The 18,899-nt window shown below is 41.3% G+C and overlaps 1 protein-coding gene across 2 annotated transcripts; it reads left to right on the forward strand.

Moving 5' to 3' along the window:
- The first annotated feature begins 2,016 nt into the window (after positions 1 to 2,016).
- On the forward strand, positions 2,017 to 17,587 carry Slc20a1 (solute carrier family 20 member 1). 2 transcript variants are annotated; one of them, XM_070013331.1, is made up of 11 exons: positions 2,017 to 2,211; positions 2,646 to 3,228; positions 3,385 to 3,525; positions 3,953 to 4,038; positions 8,904 to 9,000; positions 11,449 to 11,568; positions 13,195 to 13,464; positions 13,573 to 14,131; positions 14,691 to 14,876; positions 15,351 to 15,435; positions 16,640 to 17,587. In XM_070013331.1, the coding sequence occupies exons 2-11, from the start codon at positions 2,922 to 2,924 to the stop codon at positions 16,805 to 16,807; spliced, it is 2,019 nt and encodes a 672-aa protein (XP_069869432.1). In that variant the 5' UTR covers positions 2,017 to 2,211; positions 2,646 to 2,921; the 3' UTR covers positions 16,808 to 17,587. The 2 variants fall into 2 exon arrangements, with proteins under 2 accessions (XP_069869432.1, XP_069869433.1); XM_070013332.1 differs by having other exon boundaries at positions 2,017 to 2,141.
- The last annotated feature ends 1,312 nt before the right edge of the window (positions 17,588 to 18,899 follow it).

The raw sequence follows: 18,899 nt of genomic DNA on the forward strand, positions 1-18,899 counted from the left end.
ATAGTCTGATGTGTTTAACCACTCACTACTACATTAATTGGCCTCCAAGATCCTAGAGCATGTGTGTAGCAATGCCTTGATTCTATTGAAAAAGTATTAAACGACCATTAGGCTCTCTGACCTCTTTCCCCAGCATTCAGGTAAGGCTAGAACCAATGCCATTGGGTATAAGCAGACAGAGGTGTGTGTCCTCACACCCTCTCTTTCTTTCCCATTTCTTCTAGGTTCTTTCCAGAGGCAGGGCTCTACTTCTCTTCCCCTAACCCTGGCAAGCCCAGGTCTCTGGGCACCTTATCAATTCGGGATCCTGGACTGTGTTCTTACACCTTGACAGATATTATTCATCATAACTGCCCCACCCTGACTATCCAGTAAGTGTTTGCCAACTTTAAGAGCTACTATTACAGACTGACAACATAGCTGTAAACAACAGACTGTGGGAAAAGTTCCTTACAAAGTGCTAAGGTTCTTTCCCTGATCAGTCCTTCTATTCAATGTTTTTATAACCATGAAATGAAATAAAAGTGGAGGGAGAGTATTACTTTTGAAGGTGCCAGAATTGCACTCCAATCAGTGGCTCTGGGACATAAAACTTTTTCAGACATGACCTTAGGACCTAGAGTCTTGTATAACACAACTGTGCTAGATGTTCTGGGTAAGTCAGAGGACACTGAGATGAAGTTTAAGCCATTATAGATTACTCAGGTATAGTAATAATTTACAGTATCTTTGTTTCTACTCCTCAGTGCCCTGTACTTGAGATGGTAAAAATGTGAGGATTCCAAAGCATTCTAAGCCTGGTAAGTATTTCTGGATGGAATATTTTAAATCTCATACACCACCCTAACAAGAGACAAAGACCTAAATCTTCCACTGCATGATTAAGCTTAAGCCATGTGATGGAAAAACCCTGAAAGGTGTCTTATTAGTATCCAAACTACGCACCAGAGGTGTGTTGCACATAGGGGAAGGAATCTTTATCAGAAAAGATAGGAAAACTTTCAGGATATAAGGAAAACATCCTCTTCCACCCAGTTGGGCATCCTAAGGCAGGTATTTGCATGCAAAGAGCTAAATGGAAATTAGCATTTCCTGAAGACTTACTGAATTTTGGTCAACATTCACACTCTTTTTCTCATGTAATTCCGGCCAAAAAGCAAGAAGTATCAACTGCACGCAGCATTATACATTCTTGAGAACGCATGGAGACCTAGGAGTTGCTCAAGGTGACACACTGCAGCAAGTGAGTCAGAATATGAATCCGAAGCATTGTCCTTCCCGCTGCACCACAGCCAAGGCACAGAACCCAGGTCTGCGGCCGAGAACTTAATGACCCACAGCTCTGTGTTGCAACGGGGACGCAAACCGGTTCTCGTAACTCTCAGCCCTGCAATTTTCACCCCAGTGCATGACTGCGGGAGAAAAGTGACCACGTGAACCACCTCCGCCTGCTGGGCGGGGGAGAGAGCCCATCCACGCCAAGGGCAAGTCAGGTGCGACAGCGAGCCGGGCCCGGATCCCGAGCTCCGGGGCACGCACTCCCCCGTTCCGTGACGGGAAGGGGGGAAGGAACTCCACCGACTCGGGTAACTGTGCTCAAAGTGCGGCAGGCACCGCAACCCAGGAGCCGGGTAGGGCAACCCAAGAAGTGACCTTGGTCGTGGCCTTTGTGTCGCCGTGGGACGATCTTCGCGCGCCAGACGAGAGCCCCTGCGGCATCGGCCAGCAGCCGAGGTGACCAGACTGGGCCAGCGTACACGGGCGAGGCTGCTGGGAGGGGCTCTCCTGCCCCACGTGGACTAGCTCCGTACTGGAGGGCGTGGCCTTCGGCGCAGCTGGACCAATGAGCGTGAGCGTGGGGTTCACAAGGCGCGGCGCATTCTGCCCGAGGGGGAGGGATACGTCATCGTGGGGGCGGGGTTCCGGGCCGGCGCGAGGCGCGGCAGGTCACGCGGGTCGTGGCGCCGGCTATAAGTAAGGGCCGGCGCTTACTTCGCCAGAGTGATGGCTGCTGGCGCGCGTTGCGCTTTTTCTCATTCCAGTCGCTGAGGTACCCGTAGCTGTACTTTCCTGGGTGGGACGCGAGCCCTGCGAAGCGTTCCCGGTGTCGCTGTCCTGGCCCATCTGCTGGCCAGCCGCAGGTGCGTGCGTCCATCGCGTCGCCGCCAGGCTCTCGCCTCGTTGTCTCCGCTAAGCCCTCGGTTTCCTCTGGTGAGTGGTGGCGCTGCCATGTAAAGGCTCTTTCTTCTCCCCGGGGCCGGGCAGGCCCGGACGCCGACGCGGAGGCGGCGGAAGCAGCCGGGCTGTTGGCGTCCACGCCGCTGTCACCCTCCCTCCCCCGCCCCTCGCCCGCCCGCCGCTGCCCTTTTTGGCGGTCCCGAGGCGGCGCGCGCGGGAATGGCCCCGCTTCGGTTTTCGCGCCGAGGACGCGCGCGCGCGCTGGCGATCGGGGCTGGGCCGGGCGCGCGCGGGCCCGGGCGCGGTAACCGGGCGCCACGTGCCCCGCCTGGCGCTTCCAGCGGTGGATAGCGGACTCGGGCGGCGGGCGGAGGCCATGGCGGGGGCCCGGCCGCGGGAGGCAGAGCGGGCTTCGACCCCTCAAGGACGCGGTGCTATTGTTATTTTCTCCTCCCTCGCTTCCTCAGGATGAACTTATGTCCTTTTTCTAACACGCCATGGAATTCTGCGCCGTGCTTGTAGCCCTCCAGAACCCAAGAAACCCCAGACAGCAGACGCCCTGCAGCATCGTATAGCAGTGACTCCGCCGCCCGGTTTTGTGCCGTAGTTTACAGTATTTAATTTTATATCATATATTATTTATTAGCATTTTGATACCTCATATTCTGTTTACACATCTTAAGAGCCGTTCAGTAATTTCTCTCATTCATTAGAAAAACATAAAAACCACTATTCTAGAGAGAATGACACCAACCGCGGCCCTGCCTACTTCTGATTACCTATGGATGGTCATCCTGGGCTTCATCATTGCATTTATCTTGGCATTCTCCGTGGGAGCCAATGATGTAGCAAATTCGTTTGGTACCGCCGTGGGCTCAGGTGTTGTGACCCTGAAACAAGCCTGCATCCTAGCTAGCATCTTTGAAACTGTGGGCTCGGTCTTGCTGGGGGCCAAAGTGAGTGAAACCATCCGGAAGGGCTTGATTGATGTCAAGATGTACAACTCTACCCCAGAGCTGATGATGGCCGGCTCAGTCAGTGCTATGTTTGGTAAGTTCTTATGCATTGTGCTCTTAGTGGTGGATGAGCTAATTTATTATTGGTTACAGTTTTTGTGCTGAACCCATCTGATTATTTCTTTCAGACTGTACTGTTTACATAATAAGAGTCTGCCCATTTTTACTTAATAACATTTGACTGTTTCAGGTTCTGCGGTATGGCAACTAGTGGCTTCGTTTTTGAAGCTCCCCATTTCTGGAACTCATTGTATTGTCGGTGCAACCATTGGTTTCTCCCTTGTGGCAAAGAGACAAAACGGAGTCAAGTGGTCTGAACTGATAAAAATTGGTATGTTTAACTCTTAATGGCTTGACTTTTTTTTTCTTGTCATATGCTCCCACGGTAATGTGTGTGGACAGCTTTTTTTCTTTTTTTTTTTTGTCGGTCGTGGGGCTTGAACTCTAGGCCTGGGTGCTGTCCTCAGCTCTTCAGCTCAAGACTAGCGCTCTACCACTTGAACCACAAAGCCACTTTTGGTTTTGTGGGTCTTATTGGAGATAAGAGGCTCATGGACTTTCCTGCCTGGGCTGGCTTTGAACTTTGATTCTCAGATCTCAGCCTCCTGAGTAGCTAGGATTACAGGCATGAGCCACCAGCGCTGGCTCAAATGGACAGTTTTAAGGGTTTTGCAAATAAGAGCATCAAACATTTGAAGGCCATTTGCCTCCTAGATTTCATTAGTTGATATCTTTTTTCTTAATGTGTTCTATTCCAGTGATGTCTTGGTTCGTCTCTCCACTGCTGTCTGGTATTATGTCTGGAATTTTATTCTTCCTTGTTCGTGCATTCATCCTCCGAAAGGTAACCTTTCTTCTTTCTTACTGGGGCCTTTATGCAGTTCTCATGCAATCTTAATTCAAACTGACTGACATTCTTGCAATTGTGACTGGTATGTGGCATTGGAAAGTTAGTTATTTGTTCTAAACACCTCTTGTATTTTGTGGAGTTCTGTGAAAGAATCAAGTTCTAAACACATATAAGGCATTCAGGAAGGAAACAATAGGATGTTGAGAGACTGAGAATATAGAATAAGGAAATTTATTTAAGTTGGCTTTGCCTAGTTGCATGTAGATTACTTTTTTTTTTTATACCAAAACCACCGCTATATTCAGGACATTAGGAATTGTAACCTTGAGACTCAAGTCCCAATTTCCCCCATGGCTCTTTCTAAGCTGTCAGATAATTGAGTTTTTACAGGGCCAATTATAAGCAGTTTATAAGCTTCTGGGTGAGGCCCTTATTCCCTATAATGGGTCCAGTTTCTCAGTAGGTAAGAAAAGCCACTAAAGGTGATTTTTTTTTTTTTGCCTTACCAAAAAAATCAAGAATACAAGTATCCATTTAATTTCCTATTTGGAAATCACTTTTGAGAGACCCACTAGCACTTCTTTATCAGCAAGTCTAATGTGCTCCAAAACAGATGTAGACAACAAGGGATTATATTGGCATTGGACTGAGTTACAGTAAGAACAAATGCATTTTTTTTTTCAGGGAACAAAGTTGTCTTTTTTCTAAGGTGAATGGCTCTTAACTGTGCATTGTTGAGTTCTTTTTTAAAAATACCCCTAAACTTTAGAAATTTGAGTAAAAAGAGATAGGTGCCTTAGTCTCAAGAGGTGAGAATGTGTTCAGACCCTATTTGTCTGATCTACTTCTAAGCTTCTCTGGGGAAGGATTTATGTCTCTTCTCTGTAGAGATCCTTCAATTGCTAAATTGAATCACTTACCCATAGCCTGAGTCTGGCAGAATAAAGCTTCTAACATTTGAAACATCTATAGTTTGGCATAGTGTGGTAAAGAGACAGTTTATTGATACTCTTTTAAGTTTGATACTGCTTCATTCAGCAAGCATCTTCTCTCCCTCCCACTCACCAACCATGGTATATGGCAGTATGTTTAAACGTGGGGCTTCCAAATAGTCAAGGTCCTATACTACTGTATACTAGGACATCAGAAGAATTAATGGGAGCTCTTGTTATGGTTGTCTACTTTGAAAAGGTGTTTACTGTCTTTTTAGATGATTGGAAAGTAGATCATTCTGGTTTTAGAGAGGCTTGATGTGTCTGATCTCTTATCTTCCCTGGAGAGGAAAATGATGGAAGGCAGGGTTTTTAGGTGCTCAGAACCTTTAGACTGCTACAATCTGAATATTTTACTATTGATATATTCTAATTCTTTAAAGTTCTGTCTTGAAAATTAGAATTTTTTTAATTTAAAAGATGTATTTTCAAATTTTTTATTTTTGGAATGCCTTTTCCAATAGTTTTGGTAATTTAATAGGTAGAATGGAGGAAGGACTTCTGTGAAGGACTGTAGCGTTAAACAGTGGGTAGATGAAGTGAAAGCTTTCCTGCTGAAGATTTAAATTCTAGTCAGAGAAAGTCAGATTTTTGGCCTCCTCCTGTTAGGAAGTCACATAAACTATATCTAGGGTATCTGTTTTTTTCTTTGGGCAAAAACTAAAGGGAATACCCAAAGGGGGGTTGAAGATGCCTTTTCCCACCCCACATAATTAAAATGATGAGGCATTCACATGTTTTCTTTAACTTTTTAACTTCTTTGAATTTTAACAACTAAAGTGCTCGGAATAGTTCTCCCACAGAATGACGAGGTGACCCAGTGTAGTTAACTTTTATCAATTGGCTTCAGGTTATGATCTACTCAGATCATGTAGTGATGAAAATTATTTCATAAAGATCACTAGCTCTGCTGGGCACTGGTGGCTCACACCTGTAATCCTAGCTACTCAGGAAGCTGAGATCTGAGGATTGCAGTTCAAAGCTAACCCAGTCAGGAAAGGCCGTGAGACTCCATTTAACCACAAGAAAACTGGAAGTGGTACAGTGGCTCAAGTGGTAGAGCAATTGCCTTGAGCTGAAGAGCTGGAGGGACAGCGCCCAGGCCCAGAGTTCAAGCCTTATGACCAACAAAAATAAATAAATAAATAAATAAAAAGCACTAGCTCTGTTTATCTCTTGGGAGTACCTGGGATGAGACTGGAGAGGGAGTAGAAAAGTAGAGATCTGGCTAGGAAGGTGATTCAGTGGTGAGTGCTTGCCTTGCATGAATGAGGCCCTGGGTTTGATTCCTCAACACCACCTAAGCAGAAAAAGGCAAAAGTGGTGCTGTGGCTGAAGTGGTAGAGTGCTACCCTTGAGATAAAGAGCTGAGGGACAGCGCCCAGGCACAAGAGTTCAGGCCCCACAATTGACAAAGGGGGGGGAGGGAGAGGGAGGGAGAGGCAGAGAGAGAGAGAGAGAGAGAGAGAGAGAGAGAGAGAGAGAGAGAGAGAGAGAGAGAGAGAGACTTTCCTGACTTTGTTTAGACCATTGATTCTGTACTTTATGGTATACTATCAAGTACCATTTCTTATTCCCTTCCCAACTACTTGAGACTATCTCCATTTAGCTCAGGCTGTCCTCAAACTCAGTCCTGCCTCAGAATCCCAAGTGCTGGGATTACAAGGTAGAGCCTTTAGGTTTCTTTGAAGACTTACCTTAAAACTCTGGATGGCCTGTCCACCTTAGGTTAAACTTGTTTGTCCTCAATGTATGACTGGCATTGGTCAGTGCTTCAAAGGTGAGAGAAAACAGTTCCTAAGTTCTAGGGTATTTTTGTTTTGAATTTCTGTTAGCATTCTTTTAAATAATGGATGACAGTTAAAATTAAGGGAGGTTTTGAATGAGAGTCCATTTCTACTGGATAGAAATGACACTCTTATTTCACACATGGCTCTACAAGCTTACTCTTCTATTTTATTGAACTTAAGCCACCACCTCCCTCTCCTCAAAGTGCTGATCTCCCACTTCCCCCTCCCATCGGAAGCTTTAGAATACCTTTTGGATCTTCCCTTTTCATCCTCCCTGAAATTTTCCATTGGAATTGTGGTCAAGATAGTTCTTAAGTTTAGCCTTCCCATGTATTTATTCAGATCTCTTTTTTTTTTTGGTGCAGTTTTGAGACTTGAATTCAGGATCTAGGAGCTGTCCCTGATTATTTTTCAGAGGGCTAGTGCTCTACTACTTGAGCCACAGTTCCACTTTTGGCCTTTTGATGGTTAATTGGCTAGCTTTGAACTGTAATCCTCAGATCTTAGCCTCCCTTAGGAGGCTACTGACAGCTAGAATTATAGGTCTGAGCCACTGGTGTCCAGCCTGTTCATAGTTTTTAGGTGTTTGATTTGAATGCTTTTTTATGGAATAAATACATGTTTATTATAAGTGAAACATTTCTCTTCTTTCTTTGTACTATCCTTTACTGTTTCTGGAAACATTTCACATTTTTGCCTAAGAGCCTTTGCATTTGTCCATGGTTCTTGTCTTCAGTTCCCTATTTGCCTTCTACGTGAACATTTATGTCTGCTTAACTGATGTTTCCTGACACCTGACACCCTTCCCCCCTCCCCCCCTTTAAAATTTACCTCTTCATCACTAGACCCTTACTCTAAATTCTCAATTTTTGGATTATTTCATATTAGAAGACGAATGCCAGTTTTGTTATTCCTTCTAATATTTGTGCCCAGAGTAATTCTTGACAGTCTCTACTATAATAGATGAACTATTAGTACACAGTAGATTTTTTTGTCTTTGTACTTTTGTGAAGTATTCATGATGCAGTGTTTTTCAGATATTAGGTGATAGCTGCAGGTATGTTTTGCATTTTTCACTTTTAATCTGTGAAGGCATAAAATGAGGAAAATTATGTTTTTTTCATTTTTATTAAGTAACTGCATAAAGGAGTTAAAATTGTCTAAGTCAGGTAATAAGTACAGTGCTTCTTGATAATATCACCCTTTCATTTTAACATTGTTGTTTCTCTTGTTTAGTACATCCTCGAGCAGATACTTAGATTTGCATGTGAATTTCACATACCGTAAGCCATTAGATACTGAAACTGATTATTCAGGATGTTATTAGTCACTTATTATTTTTTTTGTCGGTTGTGGGCCTTGAACTCTGGGCCTGGGCTCTGTCTCTGTTCTCTTCAGCTCAAGGTGAATGCTCTACCGCTTGAGCCACAGCACCACTTCTGGTTTTCTAGTGGTTTATTGGAGATAAGAGTCTCATGGATGGGGCTGGGAAGGTGGCTCAGTGGTAGAGTGCTTGCCTTGCATGCATGAAGCCCTGGGTTCGATTCCTCAGCACCACATAAGCAAAAAGAAAAAGCCAGAAGTGGCGCTGTGGCTCAAGTGGTAGAGCGCTAGTCTTGAACTGAAGAGCTGAGGGACAGCGCCCAAGCCCAGAATTCAGGCCCCATGACGGGACCCCCCCCCAAAAAAGAGTCTCATGGACTTTCCTGCCCGAGCTAGCTTTGAACTGTGATCCTCAGATCTCAGCCCTCCTGAGTAGCTAGGATTATAGACATGAGCCATCGGTGCCTGGCATTAGTCACTTATATAAAGAAGAAAGTCTGGTTATTAAAAATAGCAAAAGAAAAAAACAAAAAACCCAAACCCAGCTTTTGGTGGAAAGCAAAATTAGTTTTTTATTTTTGTTTTTGTTTTTAAACAGATACTTCCAGGAACAAGTATAGGAAAGTCCCAGTTGGCCTTGGAACTTTCTATGGAGAAACCAGTGTTAGCACTGAAATTCCAAACCTATCACAAGATTCTCAGGCAAAGGGTTAGCTTTAACAGCTTTTAAGATACTGATCTTAATGTTTTACAGGAAGACCCAGTTCCTAATGGTTTGCGAGCTTTGCCATTTTTTTATGCCTGCACAGTTGGAATAAACCTCTTTTCCATCATGTATACTGGAGCACCGTGTAAGTACATGTCAAAATATTGAAGTGTGAATTTAAAGTTATTTACAAAACTTGTATTAAATGCCCAATTTACCCCTTTTTGCTTTACAGGGCTGAAATCTTCTAGAAGGTGACTGGCCTGCACCCATTTCAGAAGGCTGCAGGCTAGTGTACACTGAGTTAACCTAGATAGTTTTTCAACCAAAGAGACCTGCTCAGATTCTAAATCACTACAGAACTTTCCTCTTTAGTCTTCACAGGATCTACCAGGATCCATCAATAATATGATCTTCTCCCTCCCTTCCTCCTATCTATGCTAAAAAATGCTGGACCTCACTACTGAAGAGTTACTAGTTTTTTTTATTTGTTCTTCAATAATCAGTCATTTAGGACTGGTTTCTGGAACCATTTTTCTCTCTCAAATGGAGCTACTTCTGTTTCTAAGTACTTAATTTACCCTCTTGAATCTACTTGAATGAGAAGAGTTGGGATGTTTAACATCTGGCCTGAGTGCACTTGGAAGAAGAATTCATGCAGCTGAGAGGAAAAGTAATTTGAGAATGTGAAGGTTGAGATGTTGCTTGATTTCATATTCGGACTAAGCAAGGCATGAATTTAGTTGTGCTGCATGTTTAATTTAGCAGCTATAAGAAATTAGTTATTTCTAGCACCTTACTATGTAGGACAGATCAGTTTTGGCCTCATGTGGTTTGATGATTTTTAACTGTTAATGTATTTCAACTTTTGTCTGTGACCCACTGGAAAAATTTCATGTTGCTACCCAGTGCACATGTGTATCTGTGTGTATATAAATAGAAAGTTAGGTTGTCATAAAGCAGTTCATCTTTTTATCATGGACAGTGAGCTTATCTATTTTCAAATATTGTTTTAAGGAATCTTAAAAACAATTTAGTTTGTGGCCCATTAAGCTGATTTCATTTCTGATGAACGAGTCATGACTTGCTTCTTAAGTCTCACTAAGTGTTGTAAGTCATTGATGAAAAAACAAAGCTAGCAAAATATTTTTAGTCTTGTCATCATTCTTGGTATATCAGTAAAGAAATGGGCAGTTTTATGAGAATATTGGTCTTGGAGGATAGTGCATTCCTTGCCAAATGGCACAGGCAAGGAAATGCTTGTAAACAGTTTCCATTCTGTTATAAATTGAATTTTTTGTGCTAAACTAAAATGTCTCCCATGAGATTCTAAGCACTTAGTATTTATGTGGTAGTTGCAAAGCTCATAGTTAAGATTAGCAACCAAAATATTAAATCATTTTTGGATATGGGAACTTAGATATTTTTGTTTTGTCTTCTATGGATCATTTACAAGAAAACCAGTCTCCTTTCATTTTACCTTTTGATGTAGAATGCAGACATTTAAATCATCACAGATCCATGTTTCAGGTATATTTGAATTTCTGTGACTATTAATTCAAAATTTAAAGTAAAATTACAATTGAAAAGACCAATAGTCATGTAGAACTTTAGTTTTAAAGTGACCTCAGTTTTTGTTTCTTAAAGGTTGATTATTTTGAAAGCAGTAGAACTTTATATGTTAAAATCTGTTGAGCAAGATGGAGTACAGCAATCACAAGTAACTATGCTGCTGTCTAAACTATGTCATAATGTCTCTTAAGACTTAAATCATATTGTACTTCTGTTTCTATAGTAGCTTAGAGCCTGTTGGCATGCAGCATGATAAACAGATAATAACTAATATTACCTGTCCTTGAGCCATGGATGAGGCTTGCCTGTTGACATTGGTGGGCAAGTCTGAAAAGATCATGGCCTGTTAAGTAAAACTCTTGCAAAACTTTGTGAAAGACAACTATTTGGGTTTATGAAGGTGGCTTAGTGGTAGAGTGCTTGCCTTCCATACATGAGGCCCTGGGGTTTGATTCCTCAGCACCATATAAGCAGAAAAAAGCCGGAAGTAGTGCTATGGCTCAAACGGTAGAGCGCTAGCCTTGAGCTGAAGAGCTGAGGGACAGTGCCCAAGCCCAGCGTTCAGGCTCCATGACTGACCCCTCCCCCCCAAAAAAAACTATTTAACTCTGTAAGCTATTGTCTTCCTATAGCTAATATCCCAGTTTTCTGTTTTAGTTTGGTAATGTTTTTAAAGAGATATTTGAAGGCTAATACAATGAATGAATTTTTTCACAGAGAATTATTTCAGCATGTCAAATGTGATTATTAGGGCATCTTTTTAAGCATTCAAGTAAGTTGGTTTATGCAAGAGTGATTTGTGGCAGTTAGAATTAGGAGTCAGGTGGGAAGTAGAGGGCTAGAATGTGAAGAAGCTTAGGGACCTTCAGTGTTTCAATGGACCAAAACTGGTATGGCTTTCTGTGTCATAACTTTGGATTGGGCTGGCTTGGGGAAGTGCTCCATCTCCACAGGTGGACTTACATGTTCTAAGGGGGGCTGTTGCCCTAGGGTTTTCAAGATGCACCATTTTATCTCCTAGTGCTGGGCTTTGACAAACTTCCTCTGTGGGGTACCATCCTCATCTCGGTGGGCTGTGCAGTTGTCTGTGCCCTTATCGTCTGGTTCTTTGTATGTCCCAGGATGAAGAGAAAAATTGAACGTAAGTAATAACTTGTAGCAGAACAGTTTAACTAGCAATATTATACGTAAATCTTTTTGTTTGGCTACGTATAAAAATCCACTGGACAGACTGACACCATAAAATATATAGTGTAGTAATTGGAGAGTAGGTTTGTTGCCCAGATTATTTTAAATGGACTTAAAATGAGCTAATCTTGATTATTAACTAATTATTGCTAATTACTAATTAATTAACTAATTACCAATTATTAACTAATGTTAATCATTAAGAATATTTGACCAGTGCTGGAGAGAGAAGCTAGGTGTTTAATCTTTCTTATACATATATCTTAGTTGGCACTGACAGGTAAGTACAGAGAAGCACATTAGTTGAGAAGCATGAAGATATCTTTATTAAGGTACAGATTTCCTAATAAAAATGAAGGGCAGGTACAAAATACTCTCAATGCAGGAAACATTTGCCCAACTACTTATGAGTAATTTTAGATTCAGTCACAGCCAAGCTTTAGTATAATTCTAGATGTAAACATTTACACATTGTATCCCAAATCTACTGTAAAGTGTAGATACATACACAAATTCACATTGCATTTGTACTAGAATTGTAGCACAAATTCTGGAAGTCAGCATCATTAGATGTCAGTTGAGTCACTTAGGCTATTATTATTGTAATAACTATCTTGGTTAATAAAATTCTGACTTAAATCTAACTGTAACATTCCTTTACTAACTGAGCTTTGAAAAGAATCATCATCTGTCATTTTCATCCCTACAAATGCTAAATTAGCAAGGTCCAGTATATTCCTAGAGGCAGTGGGATGGATACTGAGTGGAGTTAGGAAGATTCAACTGAGGAGCCTTCTACAGGCTCTGTGCTAGTCAGCTGTGCTACATCCACTGGGGAAATGAGGCTTTTAGGACTCCTGACCTCATTTCTCCCTCAGTCTGGAAGAAGAGACAAATCTTGCTTTAATGTTAATCTAGTTTGAGGTTCCTGAACTCTCTTGATAGTTAAAGATGTACTAACTTGATAGGCTATAAGGTTTAGAACTACAAGGCAGGTTTTGTTTCATAGAAGTAGAGGCCAGTTTATCAAAATTTCATTTTTAAAAAGAATTAGGGCCAAGTTGAGCTCTTCAGTCTTTTTGTGAAGTGCTGTAAAGAAAAAAAAATCTAAGAAAGAATGTAACAGACCTCCACAACCTAAAATATTTACTAAAATTTGCAACCCTAGTGGCTTGTGCACTGAATTACTGACTTGTTCCCAAGTGAAAGCAAATAACAAAGCAAGCAGGAAGCTAACCTAAAATTTAGCTCAAGTTTACAGGTATTACTAATTTTTTTTCTTTTTGGCCAGTCATGGGAGTTGAACTCAGAGCCTGGGTGCTGTCCCTGAGCAATTTCACTCAAGGCTAATACTCTACCACTTTGAGCCACAGTTACCACTCTGGCTTCTTCTGTTTATGTGATACTGAGGATTTGGACCCAGGGCTTCATGAATGCTAGGCAGGCACTCTACCACTAAACCACATTCCCAGCCCTCATTAATTTTTTTAAAATGGAGTTTGGGGTGGGAGAAATAGGGGATGTGAACAAGGGGAGTATGTCAAAAGCATACTAAGTTCTCCTCCCTTTTCTTCTCTAGGAGAAATAAAATCTAGTCCTTCTGAAAGCCCCCTAATGGAAAAGAAGAACAGCTTAAAAGAAGACCATGAAGAAACAAAGTTGTCTCTTGGTGATATTGAAAACAGGAATCCTACTTCTGAGGTAGGGTCTGCCATTCTGCCTCTCCGAGCTGCAGTGGAGGAGAGGACAGTGTCTTTCAAACTTGGTGATCTTGAGGAAGCTCCAGAGCGAGAGAGGCTTCCCAGCGTGGACCTGAAAGAGGAGACTAGCATTGACAGCCCCATGAATGGTGAGTTGACAGTCCCAGAGTTTGGTTCTCTTCTCTGTAGTGGTGAGGAGACTACTGTTTAGACTTGATTTTCTTTGTGTTGAGCATTACCTTTTTGGTCTTGGCCAGGTGCAGTGCAGTTGCCTAATGGGAACCTTGTTCAGTTCAATCAAGCTGTTAGCAACCAGATAAACTCCAATGGTCACTATCAGTATCACACTGTGCATAAAGATTCTGGCTTGTACAAAGAACTGCTCCATAAATTACATCTGGCCAAAGTGGGAGACTGCATGGGAGATTCTGGTGACAAGCCTTTGAGACGCAATAATAGCTACACTTCCTATACCATGGCAATTTGTGGCATGCCCCTGGATTCATTCCGTGCCAAAGAAGGTGAACAGAAGGGAGAAGAAATGGAGAAGCTGACCTGGCCTAATGCAGACACTAAGAAGCGAATTCGGATGGACAGTTACACCAGTTACTGCAATGCTGTATCTGAGCTTCACTCGGCATCTGAGATGGACATGAGTGTCAAGGCTGAGATGGGTCTGGGTGAGAGAAAAGGGAGCGCTGGCTCTCTTGAAGAGTGGTATGACCAGGATAAGCCAGAAGTCTCTCTTCTCTTCCAGTTCCTGCAGATCCTTACAGCTTGCTTTGGATCATTTGCCCATGGTGGCAATGATGTCAGGTCAGTCTACTTCGTTCTCGGCATTGCTGAGTTTTATTTTTAAATGGTCCTTCCCTTCTTGTGCTTGTGGTGTTTCTACCACCAGAGGGATATTGAATAATAATCTAGACAGGATGAAGTAATAGCAGTTACTGACTTAGAGAAATTACAAGAATGCACATGATAAATATAAACATGTGTTTCTAGAGAAACCTTTGTCCAAGTGGGACCTAGGTCTGTGATAGTAAATTGTGAGATGTAAGGTAGAAAAACTTAAAATTACTGCCTGCCCTGGTGGATGAATTTGTGGGTCACTAAGATTCACTGTGGCCTATAAACTTCTGAGGACCTAAGAGCTGTTTTAAGCAGTGCACCAACTGCGTGGTACTCCTCATGTCAGAGTAGCTTTCATTTTCTTTTGTTGTGTTGTGTATGCTGGGGTTCATAGGTTAGTTAATTAAATGAACTTGAAAGCAAGACTGAACAACCAAGAAAAGCAGTTAGTAATTGAATCTTGTCTAGAAGTACTTTTGTCTGAAAAGTCATGCTTGCCTGCTTATCTTTTTTTTTTGTCTTTCAGCAATGCCATTGGTCCTCTGGTTGCTTTGTATCTAGTTTATGTCACACAGGATGTTTCTACTGAAGCAGCAACACCAATATGGCTTCTACTATATGGTGGTCTTGGCATCTGTATTGGGCTGTGGGTCTGGGGAAGGAGAGTTATCCAGACTATGGGGAAGGATCTGACACCAATCACACCCTCTAGGTGAGTAGGTGAAGCAGGTTTGACACTGAGTAATGCTTGTTTCTCAAGAGATGTAATACTGTGTGGTGCTAACACTAGTCTGAATCTTTTCAACTTATTCTAGCCCATATAGTCAAACATTAATCTCCAGCTGGCCCTTAACAGAATTTTCTAATAAAGATATGTACCAAAGGTAATTATCTATATACTAGGTTTTCATTTGGTAGGCAAGTCTGATATTTACATATTCGTTAAAATAAAAGTGCAAACTAATAAAATAACAGAATTTAACACTCAGGTATTAGACAGTAGGGGAAAGGACAGCCCCGTGGTCTGATTTAAAATTGATACCAATACCAGAAGCTACCATAAATAAAGGTAAATAAAGATGGAGTCTGTCACAGAGTAGAACAAAGCAAAGTTGTAACTCAAGGTAGAGTTAGCTTAACAAAAAAAACCCCTAAATTCTTGACAAGAATCTTTTTGTGTCTGTAGTGGCTTCAGTATTGAGCTGGCATCTGCCCTCACTGTGGTAATTGCATCAAACATTGGCCTTCCCATCAGTACAACACACTGTAAAGTAAGTGATGTGCCTTTTATATGGTTCTGGTAATATGTGGCTTTTAAAAACTTTCCTTGTGCAGACATCTTAAAGAGATCACATGTTTAGGACAACTAATTACAAGGATAAAAACTTACATTTAATGATTTCTTGTTTTACTCATTTACTCATTTAAGTTATCTCATGTAGAGTTCACTTTTTTATTTATTTTATTTTATTTTTTTATTGTAAAGATACTATACAGAGGGTTACAGTTACATGAGTGAGGTAATGAGTACACTTCCTATTGAACATTGTTACCCCCTTCATTGTTTTCCCCCTACCATAGAGTTCACTTTTGATTTATGGGTACTGGGCTTTTTGTCACCTGTTATTGCAGTCCTATTATGATTTTAATTTTCAGTCATATCTCCTTAGCACCATTATGTTCTTTTTCCATAGGAAACCCATTTAGGGAAGTTGAGATGTATGTGTGCTAAAAGTCTGTTTAATTCTGGCTAGCTGGGCTCTTGTTAGCACTGTGGTGGCTGTCACCTGGTTTTAACAAGTTTGTGAGACTATTGGACTGTTGGAAGGTGACATGTGTAGTTCTCAGGATGGTAGTACTGAGAAATTTACTGAATCTTAAAGTTGCTCCATGATCATGCAAGGATTTATAGGAAAAGGAAGAAACTGGCTATAAAATATGTGAATTTAGACTAACCTGGAGCCTAGTTTTTTTTCTTCGATTTTTTAAATTTAACTCCTTTCTCTGCTAGGATGTCTGTAGGCCATCAGTTGTAAAGCCTTATATGAGCTACCATCTAGAATGATCTTTAGGAACCTAAACTTTATTATTAAAAACAGTTCAAGTTCACTAAATTCTAGCTCAGAAGAGAAAAAGATATGTTCTTGTATAATTTTAGTGCAATAGCATAGATTTGATTAGATGTCTATATTGCCTTTATCTTCCTATGAGTAATTGTAACTTGTTGGAAACCAGCTTTTGGCTGGGTGTGGTGATGCATACCTAAAATCTCAGTCCTTAAGATGCTGAGGCAGACAGATTGGAAGTTCTAGGCCAGCCTACACTACATAATGAGTTCCTATCTCAAAAAAAAGTGAACAATTAGCTTTGTTCATCCCGTCAATTATCTGGGCTCCTTGTTTAAACAGCTTCAGGTGTGTTTTTGCTGAGACATCTTTTGCACTTCAGTTATTATCTTTCGTCTGTTTTTCCTAGGTGGGTTCTGTTGTATCAGTTGGCTGGCTCCGATCCAAGAAAGCTGTTGACTGGCGACTTTTCCGCAACATTTTTATGGCTTGGTTTGTCACAGTCCCCATTTCTGGTATTATCAGTGCTGCCATCATGGCTGTTTTTGATCACCTCATCAGAGCTTTTAAATCTTAAATTTGTGTCAATGTTTGGGACCACCTTACACATTTCTGCTCCCTTGAAGAATGAATAACAGTGTTACTGAAGACCGAGAAGAGTTTTAAATTTGAGACCTGTGGGAGGGAAGTGTTAATTATACTATAATTGCTTTTGTGCTAAATATGACTTGTCTCAAAATTAGCTACGTAAAATAACCAGGTTTCCACTGGTTCCTACTAAGTCCCCCTTCTGGGCTGTGAATTCCTGTACATATTTCTCTACTTTTTGTATCAAGCTTCAATTCCATTATGTTTTAATGTTGTCTAAAGATAGCTTGTGTGGGTTTTTTTTTTTTTTCTTTTTAACACCAGACAGAACCATTTGACAGAGTATACTCTGCTTTGTTGGTTTCACCAGCTTCTGCCCTAACACGCACCAGGTGTTAACAATAAAACATATAGCTGAAGCTTCCCTTATAGTCTCTTCTAGAAGTGGAGTGAATCATTGGCACTCTGCCCTCCTGTCATTCATGGCAGATTTTGTTGGCATATATGGAAACCTTAGAGGGATGCGGTTCTTTGGACACAGTGAAAATTAAAGTTAGTAGTAACTTCTTTGCAAGCGACCCATTGGTTTATTGCTGAGAAGTAGAAGAAAAAAAACCTTTGGACAATTGTGGTTACTTCTTTTAAGATTTTTGACAGTATGGGTTGGGTGATTGAAGTGGAATATGAATTTGGGGCAATTAAAATGGGACAGCCTTCCATGTTCATCTGTCTACCTCTTAACTGAATAAAAAGCCTACAGTTTTTAGAAGATTGGTTCTTGTGGTTTTTATTCATATTTTAATTGTCTGGGCTTCTAACCAGTTAGCTTTATATACTATTAGTAACAATGTATGTGTATCTTCACAAGTAAGAGCTAGAACTAACTTCAGGGTCCACACACTACATACTTAATATTTCTTATGATCCCAGAATATGTACAACATAATCCATAGAGATTGTTGAGGCAATATGGTGCTTTCATTTAGATAGCACAGTCTAGATATTGTTAACATGTATTTAGCTAACATGTATCTAAATATATGTTAGCATGTATTTAGCCAATATTCTCAGATTTCAGCTTATGGCTCACACCTGTAATCGTAGCTACTCAGGAGAGTTGAGGTCTGAGAATCTTGGAAGCCATCCCCATCACACAAATCTGTGAGCCTTATCTCCAGTTGGACTAGTGAAAAGCTGGAACTGGAATTGTGGCTCAAGGGTAAAGCACCAGCCATGAGACTAAATAGCCAAACCAGGTAATTCCCTGAGTTCAAGCTCCAGTTCTGGTCCAAACAAAACATTACTTTGCATACTAGGTTGACCATTGTGGGGCAGATGCTTTTTAATTTTTTTTAGAGTACATTAAACACAATTGTTAAATCACTCATTAATTGCTTCCAGTGTCATACACATTAAAGGTAATTTTCTATCCATGGTCATTTGCAAATGCATTAACAATATTCCCTATCAGTCTGAAAACTGACATTGTTCTTTTTGCTGCTTTGATTTGTATTTTCAACCCATTTCTACCATAGCATTTAATCCTAGAAATATGTATGTCTTATGCTTTAAGATCTCTGAGCATCATCTCTGGAACAAAAAAATTATTGTTTTAACAATATTAAATTTTTAAAAAACTAATCATATGTATTTCAAAATGTCAGGTGGCCAGGTGCAGTGGCTCATGCCTATAATCCCAGCTATGGGAGGCCTATACCCATTGTTAGGAGTATCATGGTCAGAGGCCAGACTACAAAAACTGAAAACTATTTGAAAAATGACCAAAGGATTAGAGAGCTGACACTGCCTCAAATGGTGGGGTGCTTGCACAAGTTTAAGGCCTAGAATTAAAAAAGAGCCAGCAGGGCTGGGAAGATGGCTCAGTGGTAGAGTGCTTGCCTTGCATGCTTGAGGCCCTGGGTTTGTTTCCTTAGCACCACATAAGCAAAAAGAAAAAAGCTGGAAGTGGTGCTGTGGCTCAAGTGGTAGAGTGCTAGCCTTGAGCTGAAGAGCTGAGGGACAGCGCCCAGGCCCAGAGTTCAGGCCCCATGACCGGACCCGCCCCCCCCCCCAAAAAAAAA

This window comes from Dipodomys merriami, unplaced genomic scaffold, assembly GCF_024711535.1.
Source record: "Dipodomys merriami isolate MVZ:Mamm:240054 unplaced genomic scaffold, mDipMer1.0.p SCAF_90, whole genome shotgun sequence".
NCBI classification, from domain to species: Eukaryota; Metazoa; Chordata; class Mammalia; order Rodentia; family Heteromyidae; genus Dipodomys; species Dipodomys merriami.